This window comes from Leucoraja erinacea, chromosome 5, assembly GCF_028641065.1.
Source record: "Leucoraja erinacea ecotype New England chromosome 5, Leri_hhj_1, whole genome shotgun sequence".
Classification (NCBI taxonomy): Eukaryota; Metazoa; Chordata; class Chondrichthyes; order Rajiformes; family Rajidae; genus Leucoraja; species Leucoraja erinaceus.
In genome coordinates this window covers 34,995,527-35,019,088 of record NC_073381.1, presented here as the reverse complement: position 1 = coordinate 35,019,088, position 23,562 = coordinate 34,995,527, and the positions used below count along the sequence as shown (strand labels likewise).

At 45.1% G+C, this 23,562-nt stretch overlaps 1 protein-coding gene across 2 annotated transcripts in view; it reads right to left on the bottom strand.

Moving 5' to 3' along the window:
• Nucleotides 1-5,733, bottom strand: part of si:dkey-119f1.1 (Structural maintenance of chromosomes protein 6-like) — a 56,591-nt gene extending 50,858 nt beyond the window's left edge. Inside the window, exons 1-2 of one of the 2 annotated variants that reach the window (XM_055635343.1) lie at nucleotides 5,604-5,733; nucleotides 3,443-3,620 (exon numbers count right to left, since the gene is read on the bottom strand). In XM_055635343.1, coding sequence (XP_055491318.1) covers nucleotides 3,443-3,604 — 162 coding nt within the window. In that variant the 5' untranslated portion in view covers nucleotides 3,605-3,620; nucleotides 5,604-5,733. Of the gene's footprint in view, nucleotides 1-3,442; nucleotides 3,621-5,600 lie in introns of both variants that reach the window. The other variant, XM_055635342.1, reaches the window with a different exon arrangement.
• Nucleotides 5,734-23,562: the final 17,829 nt, after the last annotated feature.

The following is a 23,562-nucleotide window of genomic DNA, read 5'->3' as shown; positions in this document are numbered from 1 at the left end:
TGGGTGAGTGGGCAAATGTATGGCAGATGCAGTATAATGTGGATAAATGTGAGGTTATCCACTTTGGTGGCAAAAACAGGAAAGCAGACTATTATCTAAATGGTGGCCGATTAGGAAAAGAGGAGATGCAACGAGACCTGGGTGTCATGGTACACCAGTCATTGAAAGTAGGCATGCAGGTGCAGCAGGCAGTGAAGAAAGCCAATGTTATGTTAGCATTCATAGCAAAAGGATTTGAGTATAGGAGCAGGGAGGTTCTACTGCAGTTGTACAGGTCTTGGTAAGACCACACCTGGAGTATTGCGCAGTTTTGGTCTCCTAATCCGAGGGAAGACATTCTTGCCATAGAGGGAGTACAGAGAAGGTTCACCAGATTGATTCCTGGGATGTCAGGACTTTCATATGAAGAAAGACTCGATAGACTCAGCTTGTACTCGCTAGAGTTTAGAAGATTGAGGGGGGATCTTATAGAACCGTACAAAATTCTTAAGGGGTTGGACAGGCTAGATGCAGGAAGATTGTTCCCGATGTTGGGGAAGTCCAGAACAAGGGGTCACAGTTTAAGGATAAGGGGGAAATCTTTTAGGACCGAGATGAGGAAACCATTTTTCACACAGAGAGTGGTGAATCTCTGGAATTCACTGCCACAGAAGGTAGTTGAGGCCAGTTCACTGGCTATATTTTAGATCTGGCCCTTGTGGCTAAAGGGATCAGGGGGTATGGCGAGAAGGCAGGTACGGGATACTGAGCTGGATGATCAGCCATAATCATATTGAATGGCGGTGCAGGCACGAAGGGCCGAATGGCCTACTCCTGCACCTATTTTCTATGCTTCTATGAAGGGAATAACATTTAGTGCAAGATGAAGTCCAGAAAAGTTCAATCAAAGGTAGTCTGAGGGTCTCCAATAGTAGGCTACGGCCACTCTCTAGTTAGTGGTCGAAAGGGTCAATTGCCTGATAACAGCTGGGAAGAATCTGTCCCCGAATATGGAGGAACGCGTGATAGACAATAGACAATAGGTGCAGGAGTAGGCCATTCGGCCCTTCAAGCCAGCACCGCCATTCAATGTGATCATGGCTGATCATTCACAATCAGTACCCCGTTCCTGCCTTCTCCCCATATCCCGACTCTGCTATATTTAAGAGCTCTATCTAATTCTTTCTTGAAAGCATCCAGAGAACTGACCAACACCACCTTCTGAGGCAAAGAATTACACAGTCACCTGTGCGAAAATGTTTTTCCTCATCTCCATTCTAAATGGCTTACCCCTTATTCTTAAACTATCCCCCCTGGTTCTGGATTCCGCCAACATCGGGAACATGTTTCCTGCCTCTAGCATGTCCAAACCCTTAACAATCTTATGTTTCAATAAGATCCCCTCTCAGACTTCTAAATTCCAGAGTATACAAGCCCAGCCGCTCCATTCTATCAACATATGACAGTCCTGCCATCCCAGGAATTAACCGGTTGAAGCTACGCTGCCGCCCTCAATAGCAAGAATATCCTTCCTCAAATTTGGAGACCAAAGCTGCACACAATACTCCAGGTGTGGTCTCACAAGGGCCCTGTACAACTGCAGAAGGACCCGTTTGCTCCTAGACTCAACTCCCCCTTATGAAGGCTGACATGCCATTTGCTTTCTTCACTGCCTGCTTGTACCTGCATGCCTACTTTCAGTGACTGATGAACAAGGACACCCAGATCCCGTTGTACTGCTCCTTTTCCCAACTTGACACCATTTAGATAATAATCTGCCTTCCTGTTTTTGCCAGCAAAGTGGATAACCTCACATTTATCCACATTAAACTGCATCTGCCCACTCACCCACCCTGTCCAAGTCACCCTGCGTCCTCATAGTATCCTCCTCACAGTTCACATTGCCACCCAGCTCACATAAAATAGGCTAACAATTATTTCTGCTTCATGTCCAAACCCCACATTTTCTGGCCTCATCCATTCAATGTGAAATTTCATTGTGGGCCTTTTATAAAATATAGATAAATCGTACCCATTACACTACCATCAGGGCCGACCTTAGGAGATGTGGGGCCCAATTGGGAACAATTTTGGTGAGCCCCAGGTTCCCAGCCAAGGTCTGTAGAATCATAGAAATACAAATAAAGTCTATTATAGACTTCATATCTCAATGGTAGAATAGAAAGTAGTCAAAATGTGCGCTTAAAAAGTGCCTGCAAGTTAATGGGCCAAACAGATCTAAGCTACATTTTAATATAAAATTGCAAACATGTAAGCCTACAAGTAACAAATAAAATGTGTAGATGACCTCTGAAAAATACATATTTACAATACCACTTGTTTTAGTGACTGTGAAATGAAAAAAAAAAAATTTAATTAACTAGATCCTCGATCTAGTTAATTAGTCCAGGCATTAGTCCAGTCCAGGCATTAAATATTGGGCTTCAGCCCCATCCTACCCTTTGGGCTTCTACCCCATCTAAACTTAGGGTCTTTGTGTGTGTGCGTGTGCGCGTCTAAATTGTGTGTATGTTAGTTGTCTATTCGTGAAGTGTGTGTGTGTTAGTTGTCTGTGTGTGTGTGTGTGTGAGAAGGGAGGAAGACGAGAATGGAGGGAAGGAGAGCAGGGAGGGAGGGAGAGAAGGCAGGAAGGAGAGAAGGGAGGGAGGGAGAGAAGAGAGGGAGGGAGAGAAGAGAGGGAGAGAGAGAAGAGAAGGAGGGAAGGAGAGAAAGAAGGTAGGGAAGGAGAGAAAGAAGGGAGGGAGGGAAAGAGAGAAAGAAGGGAGGGAGGGAAAGAGAGAAAGAAGGGAGGGAGGAAAGGAGAGAAGGGAAAAGAAAGAGAGGAAGGAGAGAAAGAAGGGAGGGAGGGAAGGAGAGAAGGGAGGGAGGAAAGAAGGGAACGGAGGGAGGGAAGGAGAGAAGGGAGGGAGAGGGCCAGCGGCAGGAGCGGATGCCGGACGGGTGTGAGCTGAGGCCGAGGTTCATGAACATTGCTTCAACCCCCGGCCCGGCCTGTATTGTTCACCGCGTCTCCCTGGAGAGAGAGAGGGGTGGAGCCGGGGCCGTGTGCGTGAAGCATGGCGACTGGAGGGACGGGAACGCTGCCCGGGACCCTGAGCGAACGACCCACCTCCCCATTCTCCATTCCCCCTCACACCCCCTCCCCGTCTACCCCTTTCTTCCCCCTCCACCCCTCTACTCCCTCTCCACCCGGGGTAGATCTACTCGAGCCAAGAGTAGGTTACTCCAAAGATCCTAGAGCAGAGCTCTGGGGTCTTTTGATTACTCTAGCACGTGGCCCCCTTAGGCGCGGGGCCCAATTGGGAGCAATCGGTCCAATCGGCTTAAGGCCAGTCCTGACTATCATTGTCCAATCTCTCATTTATTGCATCAAAGAAAATCAACAAGATTTCTTAAGCAAGGTTTTCTCTTGAAATCTATGTTCATATCTATAGTAACTTACCAAGAGTGAACTTGGAAGACAGTCACCACTTTGTCCATTATGCGCTGCAATTTTCCAATTACCTCCGTTGGCTTCATCTGGATCATTTTCCTTCACAACTTCAGTTTTGATTCTTTTTGTGGGTAACATTCCATCAGAAACATATTCTTTTCGTTTTGACATATTAAATAGCTAGAACCTACAAATAAAAAAAACAATTCAAATCATTAATAATATGACCTTACACTTCTCTACAAGAGTATTGATTTCAAACTGATTCCAATGTTCTATAGATTGAGGATCAGTTCCTGTGGATTGGAGGGTAGCTAATGTTTCCCACGTTTTAAAGAAAGGCAGGAAGAGAAAACAGAGAATTATAGACGAGTTAGCCCGACATCGATGGTGGGGAAGATGCTGGAGTCAATTATAAAAGATGAAATAGCGGCACATAACTAAGAAAATGGACAAGGGAGAGCCAGTGGGTGTAGTGTACCTGGACTTTCAGAAAGCATTTGATAAGGTCCCACATAGGACTACGTGCATGCTGATAACAAAGCACCATGCAGGGGTCTAAGCTCGGTTAATTTAGCATCAATTGATTGGATCAAAACTGACCGATTCAAATAGATCTCATCATGATTGATGATGGATAAATTATAAGAAACCATCATTTCAACATTACCTTCAATAGCAATTAGTGCAAAAAACAAACCTGAAGATGGCAACTAGTCGGAGAATGATTCATCTCAATATCCTCAGGGTATTTACCTTCATTTATTCATTGATAAGGGGTTGATGGCTATGCTCAGTTAACCTGCCCTGGGCCCAGAACATAGATTTAATCACAAAGAAGGCACGTTAGCTCCTCTACTCTCTCAGATTTGGCATGTTTTGATTCCCACAGGAAAGCCTGCCCTTCAGCCCATCGAGTCAATGCCGATCAACGATCATCCTTTCGCACTAGTTCTTTGTTATGCCACATTCGCATCCACTCCTTACATAATAAGGCCAATTTACAGAGGTCAATTAAGCTACAAATCTGCATGTCTTTGGGAATAAACCAGAGAACACAGAGAAAACCCACGACATCACTGGGAGAACATGCAAACATCACAGACAACACACAAGGTCAGTATCAAACCCAGGTCTCTGTGAGGCAGCAACTTCACCAGCTACAGGGGGGGGTTGCACGTAAGGTCACTGGGTCATAGGGCTTGACGTACGGAGCCACTCAATCCATCTGGAGGACATCCGTCACTTCCGGTATATGTTATTAATGCAATAATTGTAATTTATAGCCAAGTATATTTTATAATATACGAGGAATTTGATTTGCCATACAGTCACACCAAAAAAGCAACAAGCCACACAACTACATAAAACATTGACACAAAGTGGATGTTTGTGTCAATGTTTTATGTAGTTGTGTGTCTTGGTGCTTTTTTTGGTGTGACTGTTGGCAAATCAAATTCCTCGTATATTGTAAAACATACTTGGCTATAAATTACAATTATTATGATTAAACAAATCTAGAGCCAGAGGACATAGATTTTTACGGTGGGGGGGGGAGAGATTTAATAGGAACCCGAGGAGTGACTTTATTTTACACAAAGGGTGGTAGGTGTACGGAACGAGCTGTTAGAGGCGGGACTTGAGGCTCGGACTATCGTAACATTTAAAAGAAAACTTTAGGCAGTTACATGGATAGGATAGGTTTAGAGGGAATGGGCTAAACACAGGCAGATGGGACTAATGTCGATGGGACATGTTGGTCGGTGTGGGCCGAAGAGCCCGTTTCCGTGCTGTGTGACTAGGACTCCCCGAAAGGCCTGTTCTTGTGCTCTTCTGTGTTCTCATGTGACCCGACTTCAGGTGCATGTTTTTTGCAAAGTAGGGGCCGTCATTTAAGTGACAGCCGCCAGTAGTTCGCGCGGGGAGATCACCGAGAGGCAACTCTCTCCCACCGGGACATCGACCGTCCACCTGGGCCGCAGTAATCGGGGACCGTTCATCCAGCCGGGGCCGAAGAGCATCGCTCGCCCGCCCGCCCGCCTGCCCGGGCCCACGTTAACCGAGATCGCCCGCCTGTCCAGCCCACGGTAACCGAGCATCGCCTGCCCGCCCAATAAACGCCTGCCCGGCCTATGGTAACCAGTGGAATGAACGGCTTGTTTCTTACCTGTTGTTTTTGTGTGTGTGTGTGTGTTCACCTGGTACCAGTACCGGCGACCAACAACAACAACACTCGCGCGCGCGCAGCGACGGCTTCCCCCCGTTTCCGCCGAAATCCTGTTTAAAATTTCCCCGACGGATACGCGCGTGCGCACTCCCCCCCCCCGGCCACTGTGAATCGCTTTGGCCGGCGGCGCATGCGCGCTGCTGCCGCGGGCTGAACCAGGAGCAAGATAGACCACGCCCACAACATCCAATGGACTGACGTGTGGTACGCAACGGAACGTCACTAGAGGGGTTAAATCCACGTCAGTACATTCGATTTTGCAGGAAACATAGAAATTAGGTGCAGGAGTAGGCCATTCGGCCCTTCGAGCCTGCACCGCCATTCAATATGATCATGGCTGATCATCCAACTCAGTACCCCGTACCTGCCTTCTCTCCATACCCCCTGATCCCCTTAGCCACAAGGGCCACATCTAACTCCCTCTTAAATATAGCCAATGAACTGGCCTTGACTACCCTCTGTGGCAGAGAGTTCCAGAGATTCACCACTCTCTGTGTACAAGTGTACACTCTCGGTACAAGAACTGTTCCAGAGCCGCTGTCTGAAGAAAGCTCAGAGAATTGCCAAGGACAAACTGCACCCCCTCCACACACACCTGGATCTCCTGCCATCAGGCAAGAGATATCGAAGCATCAAAGCCCGGACTACGAGGCTGCTAAACAGCTTCCTACCACAGGCTGTGAGGCTGCTAAACAGTCACTCTGCACCCACAGTCACTTGACTTGACTGCGGCTGGCACGGACACTTTAATACTGGCACTGGCCACTCAAATCAGCGCTCCGGACATTTTTTATGATTGGTTTATTGTATTTTAACATTGTGTTTTTTTTACCTGCTTTTAACTATTTATACTGTTCCATCAGGGACTGGATTGTTTTTTAGTGTTATTATGTGTGAAGTGTTTTAAATTTCATGTGCGATGCTCCGCTATTCACTGGGAAACGTCTTTTCATTTTGCACTGTAACAACTGTTGCTTGCAAGATGACAATAAAGGTTGATTGATTGAAAAAAGTTCTTCTCATCTCGGTTTTAAAGGATTTCCCCCTTATCCTTAAGCTGTGACCCCTTGTCCTGGACTTCCCTAACATCGGGAACAATCTTCCTGCATCTAGCCTGTCCAACCCCTTAAGAATTTTGTACGTTTCTATAAGATCCCCTCTCACTCTTCTAAATTCTAGAGAGTATAACCCAAGTCTATCCAGTCTTTCTTCATAAGACAGTCCTGACATCCCAGGAATCAGTCTGGTGAACCGTCTCTGCACTCCCTCTATGGCAATAACGACCTTCCTCAGATTTGGAGACCAAAACTGCACGCAATACTCCAGGTGTGGTCTCACCAAGACCCCGTACAACTGCAGTAGAACCTCCCTGCTCCTATACTCAAATCCTTTTGAAATGAAAGCTAACATACCATTCGCTTTCTTTACTGCCTGCTGCACCTGCACGCCTACCTTCAATGACTGGTGCACCATGACACCCAGGTCTCGCTGCATCTCCCCCTTTCCCAATCGGCCACCATTTAGATAATAGTCTGCGTTCCCGTTTTTGCCACCAAAATGGATAACCTCACATTTATCCACATTATACTGCATAATGGTATATGAGTATATGAGCAGGAGTTTATCTTGGTCTATCTTTGCCTTCTATGATTGACCATTAGATCTTTGTTTATAATAAATGTTGCTTGTTTTCAATTTATAAAAGGAAATTGCGTATAAAATGAGCGACAATGCGCAATGAAAGGTCTCTGGACTATATGCATTCTATGATCTTTGGTTTAATCAGTGTTGTGGGGGAACGGTATGTGTGTGTTTCTGTGTGTGAGAATAGAGATAATAGATTTCAAAGGTACACAAAAATGCTGGAGAAACTCAGCAGGTGCAGCAGCATCTATGGAGCGAAGGAAATAGGCGACGTTTTGGGCCGAAACCCTTTTTCAGACTGATGGGGGGTGGGGGGGAGAAGGAAGGAAAAAGGGAGGAGGAGGAGCCCGAGGGCGGGGGGATGGGAGGAGACAGCTCGAGGATTAAGGAAGAGGAGGAGACAGCAAGGGCTAGCAAAATTGGGAGAATTCAATGTTCATGCCACCCGGACGCAAGCAACCCAGGCAGAATATGAGGTGCTGTTCCTCCAATTTCCGGTGTTGCTCACTCTGGCAATGGTGGAGTCCCAGGACAGAGAGGTCGGATTGGGAATGGGAGGGGGAGTTGAAGTGCTGAGCCACCGGGAAGTTCAGGTAGGTTATTGCGGACTGAGCGGAGGTGTTCGGCGAAACGATCGCCCAACCTCCGCTTAGTCTCACCGATGTAAATCAGCTGACATCTAGAGCAGCGGATGCAGTAGATGAGGTTGGAGGAGATACAGGTGAACCTTTGTTGCACCTGGAACGACTGCTTGGATCCTTGAATGGAGTCGAAGGGGGGAGGTGAAGGGACAGGTGGTGCATTTCTTGCGGTTGGAAAGGGAAAGTGCCTGGGGAGGGGGTGGTACGGGTGGGATGGGAAGAATTGACTTCAAAGTTCCCTCATGGATCAGAAGCAACTGCTTTTTAAAGCAACTAATAATGTACATGAGCCATTCTCATGATGTACATAAGCCATAAAGGCAATTATATTTGCCTTTTTTTGCCTATAGGGAGGTTGCATGGCAGTCGGGTCACAATTTATGACCTGTACTGTTGCTACGCTACGCCAACTAGAGTACACGCGATGAACTGCAGGTAAGCTCTGACCATTGTTTCCAGCGTAGCAAGCCCGTTAAAACACACCAAAATTGTCAATTTTTGCGCTGTAAATAATAATGGAAATTGGGATAAGCGTGAGAGACATTTAGCCTATTTAAGGATTCCAAAAGTGAGGAGAAATTACGGTAGATGGAAGCAGGAGCTGAGGGGACAACAACAGCCAAAGTGCTTGGCGAACATTTGCCGTTTGCTCACTGCATTTCATCAACAGTAAGGCATTATTTGTGTTTTTCCTTGATTCCTTTGGCATCTAAAAAGTTTCAGAAGTGATAAATCTGGCTCTAAAACTTTAAAATCGCCCATGGTTCTTAAATGGGTTTTTACATACAAAAAGAAAACGACTCTAAAGCAAAATTTACAGCCAGATTTATCATTTCTGAGACTTTTTAGATACCAAAGGAATCAAGAAAAAAACACAAATAATGCCTTGCTGTTGATGAAATGCAGTGAGCAAATGCAATAATTCCCAATATTTTCAATTTCACTATCTGCACGGCCAATATTTGCCAAGCACTATAGCTGTTGTTGTCCCTTCATCTATCGCTTCTCTTTACCTTCATTTCGCTTCACTTTTGGAATTCTGAAGTTGGGTACATGTCACTCACGCTTACCCCAACTTCCACAATTTTTCACAGTGCAAAAATTCAACATTTTGGCGGTTTTTAACAGGTAGGAAAGTATGCTTTTCGTGTATTAACAACATATACCGGAAGCTGCGATGTCCTCCAGATGGATTGAGCGGCTCCGTGCGTCAAGCCCTATGACCCAGTAACCTTACGTGCAATCCCCCTATAAGATATGAGGAACAATAGACAATAAGTGCAGGAGTACGCCATTTGGCCCTTCGAGCCAGCACCGCCATTCAATGTCATCATGGCTGATCATCCCCAATCAGTACCCTGTTCCTGTCTTCTCCCCATATCCCCTGACTCCGCTATTTTTATGAGCCCTATCTAGCTCTCTTGAAAGCATCCAGAGAACCTGCTTCCACCGCCCTCTGAGGCAGAGAATTCCACACTCACCACTCTCTGTGAGAAAAAGCGTTTCCTCGTCTCCGTTCTAGATGGCTTAGTCCTTATTCTTAAACTGTGGCCCCTGGTTCTGGACTCCCCCAACATCGGGAACATGTTTCCTGCCTTTAGCATGTCCAAACCCTTAACAATCTTATATGTTGCAATGAGAAACCCTCTCATCCTTACGATGAGTGTACAAGCCCAACTGCTCCATTCTCTCAGCATATGATCGTCCCACCATCCCGGGAATTAACCTTGTAAACCTACGCTGCACTCCCTCAATAGCAAGAATGTCCTTCCTTAAATTAGGGGACCAGAAGTGCACACAATACTCCAGGTGTGGTCTCACTAGGGCTCTGTACAACTGCACAAGGACCTCTTTGCTCCTATATTCGATTCCTCTTGTTATAAAGGCCAACATGCCATTCGCTTTCTTCACTGCCTGCTGTACCTGCATGCTTACTTTCATAGACTGACGTACAAGGACCCTCAGATCCCATTGTACTTCACCTTTTCCCAACTTGACGCCATTTAGATAGTAATCTGCCTTCCTGTTTTTGCTACCAAAGTGGATAACCTCACATTTATCCGCCTTAAACTTCATCTGCCATGCATCTGCCCACTCCACCAACCTGTCCAAGTCACCCTGCATTTTCATAGCATCCTCCTCACAGTTCACACTGCCACCCAGCTTTGTGTCATCTGCAAATTTGCTAATGTTACTTTGAATCCCTTCATCCAAATCATTGATGTATATTGTAAATAGCTGCGGTCGCAGCACCGAGCCTTGCGGTACCCCACTAGTCACTGCCTGCCTTTCAGAAATGGACCCGTTAATCCCTACTCTTTGTTTCCTGTCTGCCAACCACTTCTCTATTCATGTCCAGAATATTAGTCAAACATGATTTCCCCTTCGTAAATCCATGCTGACTCGGACCGATCCTGTTATTGCTATCCCAATGTTCGGCTATCTCATCTTTAATAATTGACTCCAGCATCTTCCCCACCACCGAATTCAGGCTAACGTCTATAATTCCCTATTTTCTCTCCCGCCTTTCTTAAAAAGTGGGATAACATTAGCTACCCTCCAATCCACAGGAACTGATCCTGAGTCTATAGAACATTGGAAAACTATCACCAATGCATCCACGATTTCTAGAGCCACTTCCTTAAGTACCCTGGGATGCAGACCATCAGGCCCTGGGAATTTATCAGCCTTCAGTCTCATCAGTCTATCCAACACCATTTCCTGCCTAATGTGGATTTCCTTCAGTTCCTCTGTCACCCCAGATCCTCTGGCCACTACTATATCAGGAAGATTGTTTGTGTCCTCCTTAGTGAAGACAGATCCAAAGTACCTGTTCAACTCATCTGCCATTTCCTTGTTCCCCATAATAAATTCACTTTTTTCGGTCTTCAAGGGTCCAACTTTGGTCTTAACTAATTTTTTCCTCTTCACATACCTAAAGAAGCTTTTACTATCCTGCTTTATATTCTTGGCTAGCTTACCTTCGTACCTCATCTTTTCTTCCCGTATTGTCTTTTTGGTTATCTTCTGTTGTTCTTTAAACAATACCCAATCCTCTTGCTTCCCGCTCATCTTTTGCTACGTTGTACTTCTTTGCTTTAATTTTTATACTGTCCCTGACGTCCCTTGTCAGCCATGGTCGTCCCTTTCTCCCCTTAGAATCTTTCTTACTCCTAGGAATGAACTGATCCTGCACCTTCTGTATTATTCCTAGAAATACCTGCCATTTTTGTTCCACTGTCATCCCTGCTAGTGTATCTTTCCAGTCAATTTTGGCCAGTTCCTCACTCATGGCCCCATAGTTCCCTTTATTCAACTCTAACACCTCCGATCTACCCTTCTCCCTCTCCAATTGTAGATTAAACCTGACCATGTTATGGTCACTGCCTCCTAATGGCTCATTAACCTTGAGGTCCTTTATCAAATCCGGTTCATTACATAACACTAAATCCAGAATTTCCTGAAATTATTTCACTTTCCTAAAATTGCCCAAAGACAGCCAGAATTTCCTGAATTTCAGGTAATTACCTTCAAAGTGGAAACGTAGCCCGAACTAGTGCCCAGCAGGAGAAGGGGGATGATGATGATGATGATGATGATGATGATGATGATACTTTATTGATACTACGTTGACAACTGTATCGGTGCTACCTCCTGCACCCATACAGAGCTCATGGACTTAATTAACTTCATCACCAATTTCCATCCTGCACTCACACTTGGACCATCTCCGACACCTCCCTCCCTTTCCTGATCTTGCCGTCTCCATCACAGGAGATAGACTATCTATTGACTGACATCTATTACAAACCCACTGACTATCTCGTCTACACTTCTTCCCAACTTGCTTCCTGTAAAGACTATCCCATACTCCCAATTCCTCAGTTTACGCCGCATCTGCACCCAAGATGAAGTGTTCCATACCAGGACATCTGAGATGTCCTCATTTGTTAGGGAATGGGGGTTTCCCTCATCTATCATAGATGAGGCCCTCACATATGTCTCCTCAATGCTCTGTCCTTGTTCCCCCTCCCCCTTGTCGTAACAGGGATAGAGCCCCGAGTCTTTGCCTTTCATCCCATCAGCCGTTGCATACTACACATGATCCCACATTTTCGCCACGTCAGCATCTGACGTGGCGAAAATGTTTCTGTTTCTGTCCATTATCCTCCCGTCCTTCCTCCCCAGCCTCCACCTTTGTGCAGTTTCCCATTTATTGCTTTAACACACACTTGGCAATGGTGGGGACTCGGCAGCAGTGAGAGTACCTCAGAGAACTGAGAGACTGCTGCATGCAGAGACATGAGGTTGCAGTGAGGCCGTGACGGCAATGGGACGTTGGTGGCAGCGGTGGGGTCTCAGCGGTGGGGTCTCAGCGGTGGGGTCTCAGTGGTGGGGTCTCAGCGGTGGGCCCATCGTTTGTCGGGCCCACATGGTTCTAGGTGTCGGATAATCAACAAATCTGAGAGGAGATTAAGAAAAACATAGTGTAAGAAATGCTGCTGTTAAAATAATGCTTTAAAAGAGTGGAATGATTGTAATGTATAATAGAGGTTTAAGGTGAGAGAGGAAAGATTTAAAAGTGACCTGAAGGGCAAATTCTCACAGAGAGGGTGGTGCATATCTAGAACGAGTTGCCTGAGGAAGTGGTAGAGGTGAGTACCATTTCAACATTTATAATATTCTTGGACAGGTACATAGAAATGAAAGCTTTTTAGGCAAATGGGCTGGCAAGTGGGACTAGCTTGGTAAGACAACTTGGTTGGCGTGGCCGAGTTGGGCTGATGAGCCTGTTACTGTTAGAAACATAGAAACATAGAAAATAGGTGCAGGAGTAGGCCATTCGGCCCTTCGAGCCTGCACCACCATTCAATATGATCATGGCTGATCATCCAACTCGGTATCCTGTTCCTGCCTTCTCTCCATACCCCCTGATCCCTTTAGCCACAAGGGCCACATCTAACTCCCTCTTAAATATAGCCAATGAACTGGCCTCAACTACCTTCTGCGGCAGAGAATTCCAGAAATTCACCACTCTCTGTGTGAAAAAAGTTTTCCTCATCTCGGTCCTAAAAGATTTCCCCCTTATCCTTAAACTATGACCCCTTGCTATGTTCTGTATAGCTGTCTGATTATGTATAGCTGTCTGTTTGAAGTTTCCCTCTAACTACAACTCCACCGTGTGTTATTATTCTAGCAATTAGCACATAGCACATCGCAGTCTAGAATGCAGATTAACTTATCCCAGACAGAGTACTGGATAGGACACCTTTGAAGACACCTCACCCACAACTCTATCTTTGACAGGAGCGCCCTTTACTTCAGCAGACCTGGGTGTGATCCTGACTACTGGTGCTTGTATATATGGAGTTTGTACGTTCTCCCCATGTTCACCTGCATCGGTTTTCTCAGAGATCTTTGATTTCCTCCAACACCTCAAAGACTTACAGGTTTGTAGGTTATTTGGCATGGAGTAAATGTAAAATTGTCTCTCTTGTGTGTAGGGTAGTGGTAATGTGCGGGGATCGCTGGTCACTGTGGACTTGGTGGGCCGAAGGGCCTGAGGATGAGAGGGGATCTTATTGAAACATAGTAAGGGTTTGGACACGATAGAGACAGGAAACATGTTCCCGATGTTGGGGGAGTCCAGAACCAGGACAACAGTTTAAGAATAAGGAGTAAGCCATTTTGAACGGAGATGAGGAAACATTTTTTCACACAGAGAGTTGTGAGTCTGTGGAATTCTTTGCCTCAGAGGGTGGTGGAGGCCGGTTTTCTGAATACTTTCAAGAGAGAGCTAGATAGGGCTCTTAAAGACAGCAGAGTCAGGGGATATGAGGAGAAGGCAGGAATGGGGTACTGATTGTGGATGATCCGCCATGATCACATTGAATGGCGGTGCTGGCTCGAAGGGCCGAATGGCCTACTCCTGCACCTATTGTCTATTGTCTATTGTTTCCACGCTGTATCTCTAACCTAAATTAAATCATGCTCTGACGGACCTCATTATACTGTATGCCATTGTTAGTGCACTGTTTCTTTCATAATTTCCCAAAAAGCCTCCAGCGTCCCAGCTAGACAAAAATGCTGGAGAAACACAGCGTGTGCGGCAACATCTATGCAGCGAAGAAGGCCGAAACCCTACTTCAGACTGATGCAGGGATGGGAGGGCTGGAAGTAGAAAGGAAGAGGAGGAGCCAGAGGGCTGAGGGAGAGCTGAGAAGGGGAGGAGACAGCAAGGGCTACGTCAATGTAGTCAATGTTCAAGCCGCTGGGGTGCAAACTGCCCAAGCGGAATATGAGGTGCTGCTCCTCCAATTTCCAGTGATGCTCACTCTGGCAATGGAGGAGGCCCAGGACAGAAAGGTCGGATTCAGAATGGGAGGGGGAAGTGCTGAGTCACCAGGAGATCAGGTTGGTTATTGTAGCAATGTTACATAATTTTGAGATTTTAAAAATCAAGTCTAATTCATTCCATCAGATAAAGCACAAAAATAAGTTTAATTTGACACCTAACTCACTTTCATATCTTCAGTATTAAAAAAGTTATGGCCATTTTCATACTCGGAAATTGGCATCTTGTTCCCTATTGCTTTTCCATTGACTTAACACAAAAGCTGTGATCGAGAACATTTAAAGGCCGATAACTTTCTTAAAATTTAAGAGAACTGAAAGAAATTTTCAGTTATTATAGATTGAAGCATTTTGAAACAAATATGAAACAATCTTACTTAAATGAAATTCATTCATATAATTAGTTAGTTACCTAATTGTAGCTAATTACAAAATTCAATTACTAGATCTAAACATCTATCCATTTCTTAAGAATAGATTAACATTTTTAAATAGCCTAAGTGTCCAAATAACATTCACACAATAATTCAGAATATAACATAATTTTTAAATCTCATTGTCATGGGTTTATAGGCCAAATGGAAGGAATTTAATGTTTAATACCTGTAAATTAATGGCCATTTAAATCAGCTTGCCTGTGGGATTTTCTGGAACGGGACCATTTAGAACGTTGAGGTGGCGGTGAATTTATACCCCCATATCCACTGCCGGTTCTTCGGGGAGAAAAATCACCGTTTCACAACTTAAAATGTGAATTAAATACATCTTAAGAAACACTTTTAAACATAAAAATGAACTACTTTCTTTTACCTGACCCCTCCATAAAATCCGTCCCAGTTGTCGGCATTGATGGCTTCAGAAGCTGCTTTTAAAATCACTCCAGCGATTAACTTGTCGGGTGAATTTTTTTTTTAAACACACAGAATGGCCGTAGGACCGATTCTTTAGCAAAATCTTGCACTCCAACAAATATAATTCAGGACCAGGTCGGGGAAAAAAACCCGTTTTAACCCGTCCTTGTTCATCAGTCTATGAAAGTAAGCATTCAGGTACAGCAGGCAGTGAAGAAAGTGAATGGCATGTTGGCCTTTATAACTTGAGGAATGGAATATAGGAGCAAAGAGGTCCTTCTGCAGTTGTACAGTACCCTAGTGAGTATTGTGTGCAGTTTTGGTACCCTAATTTGAGGAAGGACATTCTTGCTATTGAGGGAGTGCAGCGTAGGTTTACAAGGTTAATTCCCAGGATGGTGGGACTGTCATATGCTGAGAGAATGGAGCAGCTCGGCTTGTACACTCTGGGGTTTAGAAGGATGATAGGGGATCTCATTGAAACATGTAAGATTGTTAAGGGTTTGGACATACTAGAGGCAGGAGGTGTCCAGAACCAGGGGCCACAATTTAAGAATAAGGAATAAGCCATTTAGAACGGAGAGGAGGAAACACTTTTTCTCACAAAGAGTGGTGAGTCTGTGGAATTCTTTGCCTCAGAGGGCGGTGGAGGCAGGTTCTAGTGGGGTACCGCAAGGCTCAGTGCTGGGACCCCAGCTATTTACAATATATATTAATGATCTTTATGAGGGAATTGAAGGCAATAACTCCAAGTTTGCGGATGACACTAAGCTGGGGGGCAGTGTTAGCTGTGAGGAGGATGCTAGGAGACTGCAAGGTGACTTGGATAGAGTGGGTGAGTGGGCAAATGTTTGGCAGATGCAGTATAATGTGGATAAATGTGAGGTTATCCATTTTGGTAGCAAAAACAGGAAAGTAGACTATTATCTAAATGGTGGCCGACTAGGAAAAGGGGAGATGCAGCGAGACCTGGGTGTCATGGTACACCAGTCATTGAAAGTAGGCATGCAGGTGCAGCAGGCACTGAAGAAAGTGAATGGTATGTTAGCTTTCATAACAAAAGGATTTGAGTATAGGAGCAGGGAGGTTCTACTGCAGTTGTACAGGGTCTTGGTGGAGTATTGCGTACAGTTTTGGTCTCCAAATCTGAGGAAGGACATTATTGTCATAGAGGGAGTGCAGAGAAGGTTCACCAGACTGATTCCTGGGATGTCAGGACTGTCTTATGAAGAAAGACTGGATAGACTTGGTTTATACTCTCTAGAATTTAGGAGATTGAGAGGGGATCTTATAGAAACTTACAAAATTCTTAAGGGGTTGGACAGGCTAGATGCAGGAAGATTGCTCCCGATGTTGGGGAAGTCCGGGACAAGGGGTCACAGCTTAAGGATAAGGGGGAAATCCTTTAAAACCGAGATGAGAAGAACTTTTTTCACACAGAGAGTGGTGAATCTCTGGAACTCTCTGCCACAGAGGGTAGTCGAGGCCAGTTCATTGGCTATATTTAAGAGGGAGTTAGATGTGGCCCTTGTGGCTAAGGGGATCAGAGGGTATGGAGAGAATGCAGGTACGGGATACTGAGTTGGATGATCAGCCATGATCATATTGAATGGAGCAGGCTCGAAGGGTCGAATGGCCTACTCCTGCACCTAATTTCTATGTTTCAATGTTTCTATGTTTCTTTAGATGCTTTCAAGAGAGAGCTAGATAGGGCTCTTAAAAATAGCGGAGTCAGGGGATATGGGGAGAAGGCAGGAACGGGGTACTGATTGGGGATGATCAGCCATGATCGCATTGAATGGCCTTTTCCTGCACCTATTGTCTATTGTCTATTGATTGAAACCTTGCATAACTGGCAGGATTTCCATTTGCCAGCAAGGCTGCCTTTCATTGGGCATTACCTAGCTCTCTTACCCCATCCTATTAAATATCAGGAGCTAACAGCAATTAACATCCAAATTCTAGTTGGTTTGGTGTTACCCCAAAATTGAACATAAATAATCAAAGAAAGACCATAAGTGACTTTCCTGCCGAATGATTTTTGTTCCATGAATTCAATTTGTGGGATCTTGCCATGATTGAATCTCCCACAATCACCAGTATTAAACTTTTTATTCCCACCGTCCCATCGAGGCATCATCCTTCCTTCCCAGTCTTGTTCGTTCGCAGGGACTCATTGGGAAAAGCACCCCTCCTTCCCATCTTGTCTATTCCCAGAGTCCTATTTGCCTCCCTCTGAATGCAGGCAGTTTGTCAAACACCCCACAATATCCATCCATTTTGATTTGCCATTTCCTATCTGAGATTTCTTCAGTCTGATTGACTATACAGGTGACATAATGGCATTATTGTTCCTGGAGATTCCCAAGAGATGACGTCACTCTGAAAGTTGCATCATGGGGGAACTATGCACTAAATCTTTGTTCGTATCAAGTTGTGCACAATTGTGCACACTTCACCATGGCATGAACATGGATCGTCTGCCTTAATGCCTTATTAAAATGAAGACCAGTAATGCCCAGGTATCAGGCAGGAATGTTTGTGAAGAGAATGAACAAACACTGAAAGGTAATGGAAGTGCTGCAAAGTTTCCATGGAGGAAGGGTTTAAGAAGGAACTGCAGCTGCTGGAAAAATCGAAGGTAGACAAAAATGCTGGAGAAACTCGGGTAAGGCAGCATCTATGGAGCGAAAGAATAGGTGACATTTCGGTTCGAGGCCCTTCTTCAAACGTCACCTATTCCCTCGCTCCATAAATGCTGCCTCACCAGCTGAGTTTCTCCAGCATTTTTGTCTACCATGGAGGAAGGACACAGTTTAAGACTATCCCAACATTAGTGAGCTGGATTGTTGAACACCCCTTGTTTGCACAAGAAATGCCGGCAAAGGAAAATGCAATACCATGCTGATGTACAGTAGTGGATATCTTGTAAGTTAGTGAACGTTTTTGCCTCATTGTGAATGGTGATAATTTCACAAACAAGATATATATTTTTTTAATTAGTTATAAAGTGCTGTACTTCCACTTACTAAAATTACAGCATATGGTGCACCAAAGATGATAGAAGTTAATACAACGAGTCAGGGAATGTATAGTTAATGTCAAGTCTTCAAATGTTTTTGTGCAGGTTCCCCGCTTGAAAGGGATCTGATTCATCCACCCCGAAATGATGAACTGGATTTCACTCAATGACCAAACCACTTCTTTTCCATTTTTTTTTTCTCCTTTTATTTTGGCAGATTCAGCAATTAATTGACAGTTTCACTTGATTTATTGCTTCAGCCATTACTTTGAAGGCATTTGGATGTTGTAGGTCTTAAGGTATTTAACAGTTTAGTCTTTTAGCAGGTGAAAAACTGGCTGCCAATCGGGTGCTGTAGATAATCATTCCTGCATGCCTTCGCTGGCGATCGCTGCAGTTTTTAGGACAGTCTCTTAGATTATACTGTTCAAGTTTTTAGCCGCGTCAACTTCCGTCTTTGTCCTCGCCACCGGTGCAGTGTGCCCTTTTTTATAGCCCCGGGCGGAACTCGGCTTATCTCCGCTTCTCTTGCGGGCCTGTCCGCTTCTCTGTTCACAGTCGGGCTGACTCTGCTCCCGACCGGGCTTTCTCTGCTTTCTCCCCCCACCGGGTTGACTGTTCCCAGTTGGGCTGAAGACTCAGCCTCTGTCAGTGGCTCTCTGGACCTGTCCGTGGCCTACATGGTACTAGGCCCTCACCTGACGTCTGTGGCTGCTACTGGGGCTGGCCGTGGGCTACAGGGCCCTCTTGTCGGTGGCTTTTCTGGACCTGTCCGTGGCCTTCACGGTACTAGGCCCCCACCCGACGTCTGTGGCTGCTGCTTGGGCTTGGCTGTGGGCTGCACAGCCCTGGATACATTCCAGGTAAACTGACACCGTGCTTGGTGACCCTTACTACCCCTGCTTGTTTTCCTAGCTCTTCCCTGAACTATTGCTTCCCGCTCCTACCTTTTTTCTTTTTGGCGCCAATTCAAAACCATTTGGCTTGGTGCTGTTCCACTTGTTTCCAAATACTACTTCTATTTTTAACTTTTGTTTTTGATTCTTCTTGCTGGCCTTGTTCTTATCTTCGTTCTTTTATCCTCGTCGCCAATTGTTGTGTATTCGGATGCTTTGAACAGTCTTGAATAAAGGCTTGGACACGGGAGGAATCATACAAGCTTCTTTACTGCAGGACGCCACCTTGTCTTTTTTGCTCTTGCGTACTTACCCCAGACATCACAAGATACCAATTACTTATCTTAATTATCCCATACCTAACACTCCTCCCCCTTTAACTTGGAGGCCGGTAACACCAATTATATTACATACATAATACTCCTCCCCCTTTAACTTGGAGGCAGGTAATACCTTTCATTACAGTTTGACTTGACAGTTAACGTTAACCTTGTTGTCTGATTTTTTTTGATGGCATAGAATCATGCAACAGCAAAATATTAAATATAGAAGCTCAGATCGTGACTGAGTGGAAGAATAATTTGCACTATTTACACTATTTTTACGCTATTGCACAGCTTTTCAATCTTTATAGTTTGCCAAGCTTTTATGTATTATACAATATTTGTATGATTGGCTGACTAGATTTCTGTAAGCAGCTGCTTCAGGAAAATGTATTTTTATCTACTGATTTTGAACAGCATTAAGCAAAACTTCAGTAAATTTCTATCCAGTGTGCCATGGTGGATCATGGGATGTTTATTAAAGCACCATTAAAACAAATCTGGACTATGTGTTAACGGAAAATATTTTTTTTTCACAAGCAAGATTATTCCAAGGACATAATGTATGAAACTTATTTTCTTTCCATTCTGACTGCAGTATTTCTGTAGAATTGGAACTTTGCACGCCACTGGTGAACTTGAGCTCTTCTCCTTCAAAACTACCTTTAATAAAATTCATGGCAAGTATGCGTGACCTTATGAGAAATAAAAGAACACGGAATGGACAATCACAATGGAGGGGTTGGATCAATCAACATTATAAACCTGCAACAACTTGCAAGGAAATTGTAGACAAATCAGATCAACATGTACAGATATTTAGTTGAAGGGTGGTGGTGCAGTGACTTTGTTCAATCAAAGAGATGCAGAGAGTCCAGACTCAAACTTTGGTGTGTCTCCAATGACTTACATAATTTCTACAGGTGCACCAGCAAAAGCATAGTGTTGGGTTGCACCACAGTTTGGTTTGGGAATAGCTCTGCCCAAGGCAGCAAGACATATCAGGAGTTGTGGATGTAGCCCAGACCATCACACAGACCTTCCCACCACTTCACTTCATGCTCCCTTGGAAAGCAGCCAACATTATCGAAGGACATTCCTTCTTCTCCTTGCTCCCATCTGGCAGAAGATTTAAAAATGCAGAAGAAGCGGACTCAGCAACAGCTTATTCCCCTCTGTAACCAGGCTTCTGAATGGCTCTTCCAAAATCTAGGGTACTGTCTGATTCACCACTACTCCATAGCAGACATTGGACTTCATCTGTCCCATTCTTAGTCACGTGTGTGTCCAGAAGGATGAAAAATTGTGGACTAGATCTCTTCTAATTCTGAAAGCATTGCAGGTATTTTGTTTTGGGCTGTATATATGATTCATAGTTTTTTCGGTTTATCAAGTGAAATTTTTATATGTTACTAGACCAAGTGGGACCCGGAGGGCCCCGTCCCCCCAACGCAATAATCCACCACTAACCCATTTCCCCGAACACAACCTGTTTCCACCATTCACCCATTCCCCCAACGTAACCCGTTCCCCCAATGCAATATTCCACCACTCACCCATAGCCCCGACGGGAGGCCCGGTCTCCCAACGCAACCCATTGCCCAACATAAGATTCCAGCACTCCCCTACCTCCCCTAACATTTCCAATTCCACTTCCCCTGGCCCCTCCCCCTCCTGTTCAATCACTTGCTGCCACGACCATGAGTAAGTGTTCTATGATGGCAACATTGTTGCAAATGTCGGGTGGAGGACTGTGAGATCCCATTGTTACATCATAGCTGCAACTGCCAGCACTGAAGTGTTGAAGTGGTTATCAAAGTGGATTCAGTAAATTTAAAAACGTGATAAACTTAAAAACTTGATACAAACAACCACAGGTCCATGGTGAGTAAGGCGGTGCAAAAAAAAGGGCTATTGTGTACCGTTTTGGCGTAGTTCCTTGAGATTGCATGCTGACAGACGTCCAAACAAGACGAGAGTTTTAGTAATATACTAAACCAAGTGGGACCTGTTGGGCCCCGTCCCCCAATGCGGGGGGGGGGGGAGGGGTGGGGGGGGGGGGGGGGGGGGGGGGGGGGGCGCGGCATCGGTGCTCACCCCGGGCTCAAGGGAAAGAAGGAGCGGGGAAGAAACAGCATGTTTTTTTATCCGGAACTGCTACCAATCAGGCGTTGAGCTGCGCTCCCCCCACGTAGAAGACAGACCAATCGGACATCGAGTGTGAGGTCGGAACCAATCAATGAATGAATGGACTCAACGTTGGGGGCGGCATTGGCGATCCCCGGAGCTAATCAATACATCCCACGTGGGGGGCGGCATCAGAGGAAAGTTCTGGAATCTTTTTTTGCAAAACGCCACCCTCCCACAAGGAAAGTTCTGGAAATGAATCAATCCTTCCCACATGGGACCCGGGCCAATCGGTCGTAGAGAAATTTGATTTTTTTTTTAAAAACATACATTTATTTTTTATTTTTGAATAAAGTCAATGTCTATGAAAATCGTTTATTTTTTTGTTTTTTACAATGCAAGTCAAAATGAAAATGAAAAATAAGCTAAACACAATGTTAGTAGTCAATGAACATGGAAAAACAAGACTTTTTAATACATGTTTTATAATAAAATAACCTAAAAACAATGACGATTTGGCAGTTGATGCACTCAATCAATCAATAAAATCATGAATAAAATCAATGTAAATAAGCAGGTACACAAAATTGCTGGAGAAACTCAGCGGGTGCAGCAGCATCTATGGAGCGAAGGAAATAGGCAACGTTTCGGGCTGAAACCCTTCTTCAGACTGATGGGGGGTGGGGGGGGGGAGAAGGAAGGAAAAGGGGAGGAGGAGGAGCCCGAGGGCGGGCGGATAGGAGGGTGGGAGGAGACAGCTCAAGGGTTAAGGAAGGGGAGGAGGCAGTAAGGGCTAGCAAAATTGGGAGAATTCAATGTTAATGCCATCCGGACGCAAGGTCCCCAGGCGGAATATGAGGTGCTGTTCCTCCAACTATACGTGCACACCCAATAAGTAACTGTAAATAAGCAACTGTAAATAAAATAGGCAAAGCACAATGTTAGTAGTTAATGGGGACGGAAAAATAATGAAATGAATCGCAATGAGATTTGCGTTTTTTTTAATGAAATAAATCTTATCTTTAAAGATTCTGCAGTTCATCCACTCAATTAACCAGCAACAGCGGCAGCTCCAAGGAAAGGAGCGGGGAAGAATCAACGTTCTTTTATCTGGAACAGCGACCAATCTGGCGTCGAGCTGCGCTCCCCCCACGTGGGAGCAGGACTAATAGGACGTCGAGTGTGAGGAAACCCCCACCCCCCACGGAGACCTAAATGTATTTTTTATCTGTAAAATAAAGTCAATGTCTATGGTAACCGTGATTTTTTTTTCCTTTTTAAAATGCCACTCAAAATGAAAATGAAAAATGAGCTAAACACAATCAATCCTTCCCACATGAAAACCCCCACCCCCTATGGAGACACTCCGGCCTATAAAGGCCATGCTGAGGATCCATGGGATATAATTTTGATGCCAAAAACACGGTTGGGTGGGCAAGTGGGGATGCCATTTAAAAAAAATGTAAACATGGGAGGGGCAGGGCAAGTGGGGGGGCCATTTTATTTTTTGTCAAAAAAGGAAAGTTCTGGAAATGAAACCTCTCCCCTACTCCACCCCAACCCCACAATGAAAACCCCCAAGTGGATGTCGGCCCCATCTCATCCACCCTCCCCCCCCCCCCCCCCCCCCCCCCCAAGGAAAAAAAAAATGGGAATTTATTTTAATAGAGGAAAGCTCCCCAAGAATCTGATTCTGATTTTTTTTTAATCTCCCTCCCTCCTTACCCCCCCCCCCCCCCCCCCCCCCCCCCCCCCCCCACTTGAGGTGGAAGCTGCTGATCCGATTGTGATGTAATTATGGGCTGCTCCCCCTCTCACACACTAGCCCCGCTCCCCCCACACTAACCCCATATCTGTCCCTCTGACTCTCTCTATCTCTATATCTGTCTCTCTGTCACTTCTCCCTCCCTCTCCTTTTGCCCACCCTCAGTCACTGTCGGGTTGCAGCTGAGATCCCAATGTGATGTCATTGTCGGTGGGTGGAATGTTCATGGCAGCATATGGAAATGAGATCCCATTGTGATTGGAGGACTGTGAGATGCCA